Below are 12,307 nucleotides of genomic sequence, written 5' to 3'. Positions count from 1 at the left end.
AAAGTACTGGGATTACAGGTGTGAGCCAGAGTGCCCGGCTCCTGGGGTCTCGTTTAGACAATATATGTTTAAGATAGCCACTTTGAAGGATTAGCGATTGGAAATTGATATTTATTAACTGCTTCTTAGGTACCAGCACTATGCTAGACCTTTTCTGCAGATTACCTTTTTAGAGGTAGAAGGCTTGTGTAGTTAATTAGCAGCAGCCCGTGAGATTCCCAAGCTACCATGCTGCCTCGCATCTTGAAGGGTTTGTGTTACATTCGTGTTCCCCTAGAATTCATCCTTGGCTGTAATTGATCAATGTTTTGATGAGGCCTTGAGTGCTTTCTTTCTGCTTAATTGACTACAGGTTTTTGTTGTTTAAAACATTCTCTCTCTTGCTACTGAGAACTTGGTTCTTATCATAACTTCCTAATATAATCTAGGTTCTAGGATCTTGGTGCCCCATTCATGACTCTCTAAGTCTGAAACTCCAAGTTCAGTCTCTGTTGCTTAATTTCTTGATCTGGGATTAAAAACCTCTGTCTTGAGGCATTGTGGAGAAGAGATTATGAAATGTGGTCATGAGTTGCTTAGATATTTGTTGCAGACCCCATTTTTGGCCTGAAACACTTGTGGCCCATCCAGTACGCTCCAGAAAGAACCTTTGCTTGAATTCTCTTGGGACCTGGAGGAAGTCAGGCTGACTGCTGTGACAGTCATGGCTGTGGGCCCTGGATCATTGGCTTCCCATCCTACTCTGCCTTTTTATTAGTCTCCTCAAAGAACAGGGAAAAAAAAGATCATTTAAGTTTAAAAATATCCCTTATTATAAAGTTGACTATTTTAACTCAATTTATCACTGCTTGCTAGACCATCTTTGAAAACCTTGTTAAAATGTAGAGGAAAATATGTAGACGTGCCATTTCATTTAAGTTGGTCATTACCTCATGCGGATTACATATGCTGGAAAGGAAAAACTGTGACTCATGTTTCTGCAGGGCACCCTCCCCACTACCCCCAAGGCCTGGGTTTATTGTAGGCAGCCAATGAGTATTTTATTGAACTTAATAGCTGGCACAAAAGATTTGAAGAAAACATTCCTAGGAAATACTATCATAATTGAAATTGGGAAGTTCTGTGTAATTGCTGAGTGCCTCATTAGTTTCTGTGAGGAAAATACAAGGCATGATGCAAAATGGGTTAATATTGTAGAAGGAAAACTCGCAAGAGGTAAATCAGAAGCTTCACCTATCTGCCTACGATGCTCACAATGGGAATGGTACTGATTTGCTGATAATATGTTTTTATTATTATTATTATTCTGTAGCCTCAGACGATACAGCAAACTCTCAAGAGGACACTGCAGTATTATGAACATCAAGTTATTGGGTAAGTAAAAATTGATTTTGGTTATTATTGGGGGAAAATTAAAGGTGATTACTCAAACGTAGCTGTTGAGTATGTGATTTTCTGCTACCCAGGTCAACCTTATTTTACAGTGGCTGTGTTCTCACGGTGTTGGGGGTGAAGGCTTATTGGGGGGGGTCCCTTGGAGTGATTTCTTTTGGCTTATTTGTGCTTAATTCTTTTAAATGAAATTACTTTCTGGTATTGCTTTTCCTTTTTTTTTTTTTTTCTTGGTCTTCTCATGTTCTTACTGTCTTATTCCGATGTTGACTCGTATAATTTTGCCTTACTAATGTGGTAAGGTTTATTGGTACCCACCCAGATGCTTTGAATGGGATTTTAGAATCCTTAAGTAGAGTTTGATAAAAATCACTACAGCCTTAACACAGTTCAGTGAGAGGAATTAGTTTACTTACAGTCATGTGCTACGTATTTTTGTTTATTTTCGCCTATTTCTTGAAGTGGTTGTGGTGTGGTGTAAAGTAAGAAGACTTGAGGTCAAAAGACAGGACTTCAAGGCCTCACTAGCACATAGATCTTTTACTAAGTAACTTTATCTCTTTTGTAAAATGTGATGATAATAATAACTAAATCAAGGATTAGATGTAATGATTAAATGAGGTAATTTCAATGAAACCATTTTGTAAACAGAGAGCTCCAGATGAGTACGAGGTACACCTCTCATTGGCTATGGCAGAAAGCAATTGGCAAATATGAAAGCCTAAATTTACTTACTCATGCAATCTAGCTTTTAGATTCAATTTATTGACATTAGAGACAATGTATATTTTTAATTTACCTTGTTAGTATTCTTTACGTGGCACAGTGATTTATCTTTGTAAGATTTTAAGAACTTTTGAGAAGTCAGTATTCAAACTGGTACTTCTTGAACTGTTCTCAGGATCATTCAACATTTATGGCTAATAGTCATTGCCATAGGGATCAAGAACATAATTTTGGCTGTTAGGGTATAGTGTGATTTTTTTTCACAGAACAGAAGGGAAGAATTCTTAATGGAAAAATAATCTTGGTACCTAGTACAACGCCTTATACTTTAAATGCTTGATGATTATGTTAATTGTCATTTCAAAAGGAATTGCTTTGAAACTTTGTCATACTAATCCTCAAGAGTGTAGTTCAAGGAAAAACATATTATTTAAACTCTTGAGATGGCTTTTAGTTTGAGGCCATTAGTGATTTTAAATCGTTTATCCTAATGGAGATAAAGAATGTCAAATTAATCTTTCTCCACACATCCTAGAATAAAACTTAATCACTCTCATTGAATTAGCTGCTTTCAAAGTATGGTGTTTGGATTAAATTAATAAAGTAGTTCCTTGTATGTGGTGAGCACTACATACTTGTTTGCTCTTATGTTTATTGTTATTATTAATATTTTTATGACAATATCCATCAAAGTCTAATCATTTTCTGGGATTATGAATGTTCTTTCTCTTTTGAAATAAAATAACTGATGAAATACTCTCATTTGTGAACTAAAGTATGTAAAGTATGCCTTCAAGGCAAATTGGAGTGGGACTCTTATAATGTGATCCAAATAGATAACCAAACTATATTGCTATAATCAGAAATTTTTTTTTCACCTTTGATAGAATGGAGGGAGTTCTCTTTTATCCAGCTAGCTGCATCAGCCCTCCCCTTCTGCCTATGTAGACATTTGGCCTGTGGTGATTCTTTGTCCATTGCATGAATGGTCTTTTCCTAGTTTTGTTTATTACATACACAGTATAAAGAAAATGGAGAGTTTGACACCAGTATAAAGAGGGGTCTTGATGTCTGGCATGATTCAAATAGGCCTATTAGCATATTTTTGCTTGAGTTTTGGCTGATTTCTCGGACTTGAAGCACCTTTGCTCACTGACTTTATTTGCATTCATGCTGATGAAGACAAAGGGGTCCTGTTGACAGCAATTTTGCCACGTTTGCCTTTCTTGACTGTATTCCCCTTTCTTGCCTTTTTTCTCATTGATGACTTTCCTGTCCAACTTCCTCTTTTGTCTTTTATTCTCCATCTTTCTACTTTTTATTTCTCTTTTCGCAATCAAAAAAGCAGAGCAGCTAATATCACTCACCCTTGAACTAAAAAGTATTTGCAACTGTGTGTTGTTCCTCTTAAGAAAATACAATTTAAGTCTTCTTATCTCTAATTGTGAAAAAGAATGTGTTTCTTACAGTTAAAGGGATTTCAGAATCCCTGAATTGAGAATTGAGAGTAAGTGCCGACAAGCATAATTTTAGTTATTTTTCAGCAGGCGAGGTGGGAAGGAGATGCTTTTCCTAATCTCCGAAATGGGGCTTGCTTAAAGGTGTCTTGAAATAACTCAGCATTTAAATACTTTGTGTTGAGGTGTTGAAGCAAAACAGGTAACAGAGTGTGAGCTAGCCCTTCTCTTTTTAATTTCTTAATTATCCTTCAATCACTAACCTTCCTTTCCTTTCCTTGAAAACTCTGCCCTTAATCTGTGTTATTTATCAGAGCTCTAGGATTGTACAGTTCTGCTCCTTGGATTCTTATACTGGTTGCCCATAGAAACTCTCTGAGGCTTTTTTTGTCTGCCAAGACTGAGACTTGAACGCAGGGAGCAGCTGTTCCGAAGGGTCACAGACAGAAGGACTGGGAGGGAGTAGCCGATGGGGCTTCCTGTTAGGGAGTAAGATAGCCTCTCTGTACCTCATCCACTTTATCTTTAAACATTATTCTACTCCTTAATTTATCCATTCACTCGTTCATTTATTTATTCATAGAGATCATTCAAGTTGGGGAAATGAGTGCTAAAATAATTTATTCATGCAATGTGATAAATCTTCTTCTCTTCATCTCCACTATCGTCATCATCTCTCACCAAGACATTCTGGTCTGATTTTCTGGTTTCTACTTTTGTCCGCCAATATGTATTTTCACCACAGCAAAATGATAAAAAATTAGATCATGCCACCTTCTTACATGAAACCAATGGTTCTCAAATGTTAATGTGCATCAGAATCACCTGCCAGCCTTGTTAAAACACATATTACTGGGCCCTGCTCCCAGAGATTCTGATTCCGTGGGTTCAGATGGGGCTCAAGAAACTGGCATTTTTGACAAGTTCCCAGGTAGTGCTGATGCTGCTTGTCCATGCATCACACTTTGAACCCCCTGCTTTAAACTATATAATGGCGTATTATGGTAGAATAAAGTCTAAATTCTTTCTGTGATCTGGCCTCTGCCTCCCTCTCTAATTTCATCCCTTTCCACTTCCCTTTTTTTCACTCCATTTCAGCCTTCTGTTGGTTTCTCAACTTGCCAACCTTAGCTTCAGGGCCTTTGTATGTATCGTTTCATTTTTATGTAATGCTCTTTCCCCAGATGTTTGCATGACTTATTCTTTATATACATATAGATCTCTGTTAAAATGTCTTCTCTTCAGGAAAGCCTGCCCTGATCACTCCATCTAAAGCATCTCTCCATCACCTACCTCAAACTCCAATTGTGTCAGGTTGACTTTGTGGAAAATTTTGATTGCTATATAAACTCTACATATTCATGCTCACTTGGAGAGCTTCTTGTTCCCATAGCACTGATTTTCCTTCACCTAGAATGAGTAAGGGGGTATTGAGTGTGCATCTTTATGTTAGTTGCTCTTTAACTCAAACTTCTAGGGAATGGACTTTCTGGGTGTTGTGGGGTGGAAAGATTAGTGAGAAGCAGAAGGGGTCAGTAGGAGACAGGCAGGATTCACTTTAGAAATTAAAAGAAACTGAGGATGGAGGAATGTCTGTTTATAATAGTACTTCTTTTCTTATATAATTTTTGCCATTATCTTGTGCCGTTTCTTCTCTTTGTATGTTGTGGAAAGATTGTGTTTTGTAAGTAGACATATGAGAATTACTAGACATAAAGTCAAGTTTTGCTATTGAATAATCTTGGGAAGATTACTTAAAATCCCTGAGCCTCAGTTTTCTCATTTTAAAAATGGGAATAATAACAGTGTTGTGGTGAAGTTTAAATGAAATCTTAATGATAATAATGTATGAAGTCACATAATTACATAAAGTAGTTAGCATAGTACCTGGTACATAAAGATAATCAATAAATGAATTGAATTATTATTACTACTATTAGTAAATGACTCTTTTGCAATTCAACTTTTGTTGATTATCTTCAGTTTATCCTCCTGCTGCAATCTTTTCCTGTCTTCGTTGGGACTTTTAAAGTTTAGAATCTGTTGTTTAGCGTCCGGAGCTGAAGATGCGCAGTTTGTGTTCTAGCAACAGTTTTCTTCTTAAAGAGAACACTTTTTTGTTGATTTTTTTTCTTTTTTTGACTGAAAGTTCTGTCTCTAGAGGGCTTGACTCAATTGCTGTCACTCATATTTGTACTACATGACTCCTACTGGTCTATGGCTCACAAAAATTGATTGCCATGGCAGTGTAGATGAAGCACAGATTTCTTCAGTAAACTGCTGTGGGAGATGTGATAATCTTTCTGAGATACAGTGTTCATTCACTATATATTTTAAACAATAAAGAATAAAGAAATGTGTATTCAGAACCATGCCACTAATTTTATTTTATTTTTATTTTTTTTGGCCAGAATAAGCATTGTTGTGTTAATATCATGGGTAGGACTATTGCCAAACTCATATTAGTCTGGGATAGCAATTCTTACAGTCATCTAAAATTAAATTGTATTGCTCCAATTATTAATGTGAGCCCTATGTTTGTTTTATACAGCCAGCCTTCTGTTCTCTTTTTCTTTTGACAATTGAGGAGAAATTAAGCCAGAATAATTTCAGTAGAACACTAGAAGTGAAATTAAGAGTGGGTGAATTCTGATTATTCTGGGAAACAAACTTCAAGGATATTACTTAAGCTATCATAATCAGATTTTGTGGCTTAAATTATTTTATCTAAAAATGATCTAGCTTCTTTTTCATATATTTACATAGAAAAACTGTATCTTTTTGAACATAAACAGATTAGACAAAAGCTAATATCTATTGGTTGCTTACTGTGTTGGAGGAGATATGCTGGGCACGTTCCATCTTTTATTTAATCCTAAACATATTGCATAAGAGTACTGTATTAAGCACATTTTACAGTTGAGGAAATTGAGGCTGAGAGAAAGAAATACTTTTTTAAGGTCATTCTGATAAAAATGGTGGAGGTTGAATTAAAAATAACCCTGTGGTTGCCTGTGTTTAACATCTGTGCTCCCTGTTCCACCTCTTGAGTGACTCCTGCATTCTGGAAACTGTGGCAGGCATTTTGCCTAACTGGTTTATTGGAGTCTGATCTCAATGAGGTATACAAACATGAAACCATTTTATTTTTCCCTCCACTCACATCAAACATGCTAGGTTACATCCCCTTCGATATTAGCTTAGATTGCTCTGTTTTCTAAGTACTTCCAAGAATTATGAAGTTCACTCCAGGCCAATTTAAATCTTTACTCTCATATCCAATCTGACTCTAATGTTCCTTTCCCTGTCTGGGTCAGGCCTTGGCCTAAGAGACTTGGAATGCAGGACAGAGTGTATGATGTGGGTTTTCACTCCTCTTCTCCAGGCCATTCCTTTCTGGGTCCCTTTCTCTTATGTATTGGTTGAAGCATGAATGAAATGGAAAATGGCAGAAGCCTTTTTAAATTTGCTGGGGTTGTAGCAGTCCTCTCTTGGCTGTGATGCACTCGCTAGGGTGCATATATGAGTTCTGCCCTGACTGCTTCGGATGCCACAGCTCCCACACCTGAGGACTTCACTCTCTTGGTCTTGCTAGTGGGAGCCCTGTCCCTGGCTGGTAGCCTCTAGATTGGAAGAGCACCATGACAACCAGACAACTCAAGCTTGCCTCTCTCTTCCCTAACCCATGAGAAACTCACATATTTGCCCTGCCAAATGGTGGGCCTTTAGGTTGCTCCCAATTTTTCTCGATTTCTTTTCCTTGTTAATGACTCTCTCCTGAGTCTTCTTCCTTTTGTCAGTCAGACATGGGAGTATGATCAGGAAATCCACTGCCTCTGCAGACGTTCACTGGGGAATGAGATGGGAGATCCCCAATCTCTACCAGCTATGGACCCCCCTCACCAACTGGATGTCTGCAGGGAACACTCCCCTTCTCTCCTTTTCTAGGAGGGGAGGTGGGGGAAGCACAATAGCACTCTCTTCCTAGGCCAACTCCTGACTCTTCTGAAGATTTTATTTTGAAGTCTTTCTATTCCTTTGCTTCTGTAAGCTGGTGGTAGGGTGACAGGGGCAGTGGCTATTTAGTCTCCTCTGAAGTCCTGAAGAAGAGCTCTGGTCTTCTTGGCTACCCCTTTAGAATGTGGGAGGATTTGGCCTTTAATGTCCTCAGCTTATTTTGTCTTAGCTCTCATTCAGAGGCAACTCAAAAAGTCCCAGTCAATATCCAGTTACACAGACATTGTGTTATTTAGTCCGTACTTCCATTTTATGGGAGAGGAAAGTTAGACTAACAGAGATTAGGTTACTTGCCCAAGATCTCACAGATAGAAAATGGTAAGACCATGACTCAAATTTTGCCAGGGGTTTGCTGCTTTCTTTTTTTTTTTTTTTTTTTTTGAGGCAGAGTCTTGCTCTGTCACCCAGGCTGGAGTGCAATGGCGTGATCTCGGCTCACTGCAAGCTCCACCTCCCAGGTTCACGCCATTCTCCTGCCTCAGCCTCCTGAGTAGCTGGGACTACAGGTGCCTGCCACCACGCTCGGCTAATTTTTTGTATTTTTAGTAGAGACAGGATTTCACCGTGTTAGCCAGGATAGTCTGTGGTCTCAATCTCCTGACCTCGTGATCAAACCTCCTCAGCCTCCCAAAATGCTGGGTTTATAGGCGTGAGCCACTGCGCCTGGCGTATACTGCTATCTTCTTGACTGTGATAAAGGTTATGGTGTGTTGACCTTCAACACTGTTGAATGCCAGGACACCAAATTAACATTGTTAACTTTTCCTTTTCTAGGCAGCTTCCTCATAGAAGCAGATCACTAGCCTTGATGACGTGCTTACAGAGTGATACATTAGCTATACAAAGCTGATATATTTTTCGTTCTCCTCAATTTTTTTCACACATAGCTTTCTTGTTAACAGTTGCCTTCAGTTCCAGGTCTACACTGCAAATGCTGATGTGAATGGTGGGTTACGCCAGAATTATGTCTCAAAGCTTCACTTATTTTAAAATGTGATTATGATGAAAGCATAGACTGCGTGTGCCTGTGCGTATGTATATGAGTTGCATTCGCAGATGCTTTCAAAAATTTCTCCTTATGCTAATTTTGTTTTCTTCTTAGTTACAGGGATGCAGAAAAGAATTTCCACAATATCTCTAACAGATGCTCCTATGCAGAACACTCCAACAAAGAAGAAATCGAAGATGTCTCAGGAATTCTTCAGTGTACTGCCAATATACTCGGTATATTAACTATATATTTATATGATTGAGAGAGAATGAAAGAGAGGGAATGTCGAGGTGGAAACGTTTCATGTTCTACCAAAGAGAGATTTGGAGAATATGGCAAGTTGAGACCCAGACCTTGTGAAGTGATGGGTGTTAACTCTCCTGAAGATGTTTGAGTGGAAATTGCTTGCATGCCACTTACTTAGAGATGGAAAAACATGAAAACAAAAATACTTAAATTCCAGGGAAACAATTTCAAATATTCACATGTGAATAGTATTAGCCTTGCGTAATTCATATTTCTTTGGCCCTTATTCTCAGCTGAAGTTGTAGGATCTTTTTTTTTTTACTCTCAGTCATACTCTGTTATTTCTGGGAGGTCTTGGTTGGGGCAGAAGGGTGGCCCACAGGTACTCTTAACACTGTACAATCCAGCGTTCCTTTCTGTGGCCTTGTCAGTGAAGCAGGTCATCTACTGAGGTGTCTTTGCCCTTCTTGGGGCTGGAGGAGTGTCCGTCTTAAAGGTATTTGGACTTATGGCAGAGGGGCTGTTTTTGGATGCTCCAATATGGCTAAAAGGTAGTGTGGTAGGTTGCATCCAATCATACAGCCTTAAGCTACCATAACTGAGCTGTTCTACCGTGCTACCTGAAGTTCTTGGTATGTGAGAGCTACCTTGTATTCCATGCAAAGTGTTCTAAAAGAAATACATATTTATTCTTGATGTCTTACAGATGTTTCTAGTGAGAAATTTCTCTTTAAGTTCTTTTTAGAATCCTTTCTTCTTTATGACCCAGATAGGAATCCATGGGGTGCTGGAGGGTGCTAGTGGGGAATAACAAATCTTAGTGAGCGACTCCACACAGAATGCAGAATCTCTTTTGGGGTCAGGTGATGGAGAATAGGGCAAACTAGTTTGCATGTTCTTTCTTTTCCTTTAAAGTACTTTTCCCTGGAGACATCTGAGTTTCTCCTACAAACAATTTCCAGGTCACCCCAACCCAAGAGTCTATCAGATTTTTCTAAACATGCCTGACTTCTAGAGGTAGACTTCTTTTACATTCAAGCTGGGAATCCAGCCGCCAGTTGGCTACATTTTCATCCTAGGTAACTTTTGTAAACACAAAATCGAATAATAAGAAAATGTATTCTTTTTTGTGAGGGGAGGCATATAGATGTTAGTGGTTTGTCTAACATCTATAACACTATGCAGGACGGTGATGGGTAGTGAAAAGGAGGCCAAAGATTCATCACCTTAATCTTAGAACAACTGCAGGGATGTCACAATACCCAAGTAAATCTTATGATTGGAGAAAATCAGAGGTGAGATTAAAAGAGACATTACCCGAGAGTTTAAAGTTTTCTGATTTTATATTTTCAAGGACTTTCCTTTCAGTAACATCTATTTCTCTTAATGCATTGTGATTTCAAGGGGTGGGGTGATGATGCCACACTAAAAGGGATGTATCAGAATCTCAGTGAAGGGATGTTTAATCTTTTGAGACGTTGTTTCTTAACCAGTTCCTAAGCATTTTCCTGACCCTTACATCTTTCTTCTTTATGCTCCCTAGTTTTATAATCACTGAGTTAGAGGGAATAGGAGGTGTTCAAAGATAATGATTACACTGGGGTGCTAAAGGTAGTTGGACTGTGGCTTGTAAATGAGTATGCAGAATTTTCACGGAAAGAAACCCTGGGTCAGACAATTTGAAATGGTGACCACCAGGGGACACTGTTGGCCCAGCACAGTTTAGTTGCCCTTCAAAAGTTGCCCTGAGATGCTGAATAAGTCGTGAGTGAGAAGTCAGCAGGCAATGTGCTGCCTGATGACATTAGGGTAAGTGAAGTGTTTATAACTTAGAAGGTGATTGTGTAACAGGGTTTAGATTTCCATGAATACTAACTTTTTTTTTTTTTTTTTTTTTTTTTTTACCAAAGAGATACTAGGTCTGATTATTTTCTTCCTCTGAGTAATGATAGGTTGTTCTCAAGATTTAAAGCACAATCTTGTAAAGTTTAAATTTCTGGAGATTAACATTTAATGCCTGCCACCTGCCAACCAGATGCTGGCACAGATGATTATGTGCCTAAGAGGTAGCTGTTCTCTTTGACTAATGTATTTTAAGAATCTTGATATATTGATGCTCTGAGGACAGCTTTAGTGGTCATATTCAGTAAAAGCTTTGTTTTTAACAAGTCACGGAGCTATGATTAATCTTGGCTTGCTTAGATTTTATCTTTTTTTAAAGTTGTGTTTAAATTCTCTTGTGTAATCATATATGAGAATGAAAGAATTGGTTAGCTTACTGGACAGAAAAGCACCACATAAAAAAATTATTTTTTGGGAGGGTATTGGGGGGTGGCACCGGAAAATAGCATTTCAACCAAGTTAAGAACAATTTTGATGCCTGGGAACCTTTCTTTTGGATGGCAGAAGGCAATGTTCCAACTCCATGGTTTGTATTGATCACCTTTGGGGAGTGTGATTAGAATATTGGTGGTTTATTCACTTATTTGTATGTTATTTATACTTCATCATCAAAAAAGACTTGAAGTCATAGATCACAAAATATGATCATAGTAGCAATTTTTCTCCTTCCAAAATGATCATTTCTACCTAGTTAGTATAAACAACTCCTCTAGAAAGTTTGGTCATTTACTGGCTCTTCAGGTTGAAGTTTGCATTTAGAGGGTGACATGGAATAAAAATGAGGACCTGAAGAGAAGGAGAAAGTGAGTTGGAGAACACCTGTTATGCCTCTGTCACGCATTTGTTCTCACCTTTTCCATGGGACTCCCTGGGAGTGCCTGTTGTGCCCTACAGGGTGGTTCATGTCTCTGGAGTAAGGGGAAAGAACTGCTTTCAGATATCAAAATGTTTGCTCTCTGTTTCCTTTTTGTTGGCTTAGAAACTGGTTGTTTCTATTTTCTGTCTCATCATTTACAAATTACGGATATTGATTATGGTCTGTTTCTTGCCATCTCTTCACCACGTTTTGGTGCTTTGGCAATTGCTGTGATAATGGAGGCTGGGCCCTTGAAACTCTGGCCATGCAAAGAAACATAGTAGACAATGCCCTCCCTGCTGGAGGACTTCAGATTTAAGTTTATTGCTTTATTTGGTACGTAATATCTTTTGCATACCAAAATGATCTAATTTTAGTTGTCCAAAAAATAGAAAATCTTTTCTAGCCCTCATCTGCAAAGCCTATTTTTAGCTCAAATTAAATAGTAGAAATGTGTTTATGTTCTGTGAGGCAACATTAGTATCTTCTTGGAAATTGTAATGGGTGAATGAAGCGTGTATTAAAGCATGTGTACCATGTTTTCTGCTGAAATGTTGCTACTTGTTCCTATGTGTTACATAGTGTTATAGGCAGGGAGACAAAGTGAGTAGGAGAGTTAAGGGAGAAGGATGATAAATTGCATAGTCTCCTTTGTCATAATAAGTTAAATATAAATGAGGTTATGACTATTGCAGTTTTAACAAGTTCTAATACTATTAA

At 38.2% G+C, this 12,307-nt stretch overlaps 1 protein-coding gene across 1 annotated transcript in view; it reads left to right on the top strand.

The window, feature by feature from the left end:
• GUCY1A2 (guanylate cyclase 1, soluble, alpha 2) overlaps positions 1-12,307 on the top strand; it is a 298,023-nt gene that overhangs the window by 295 nt on the left and 285,421 nt on the right. Inside the window, exons 2-3 of the mRNA XM_012002396.1 lie at positions 1,313-1,374; positions 8,695-8,816. Coding sequence (XP_011857786.1) covers positions 1,313-1,374; positions 8,695-8,816 — 184 coding nt within the window. The remainder of the gene's footprint in view (positions 1-1,312; positions 1,375-8,694; positions 8,817-12,307) is intronic.

Source organism: Mandrillus leucophaeus, unplaced genomic scaffold (assembly GCF_000951045.1).
Source record: "Mandrillus leucophaeus isolate KB7577 unplaced genomic scaffold, Mleu.le_1.0 Scaffold685, whole genome shotgun sequence".
Lineage (NCBI taxonomy): Eukaryota > Metazoa > Chordata > Mammalia > Primates > Cercopithecidae > Mandrillus > Mandrillus leucophaeus.
Note: the sequence above shows the minus strand (reverse complement) of the source record. Positions and strands in the feature narration are given on the sequence as shown.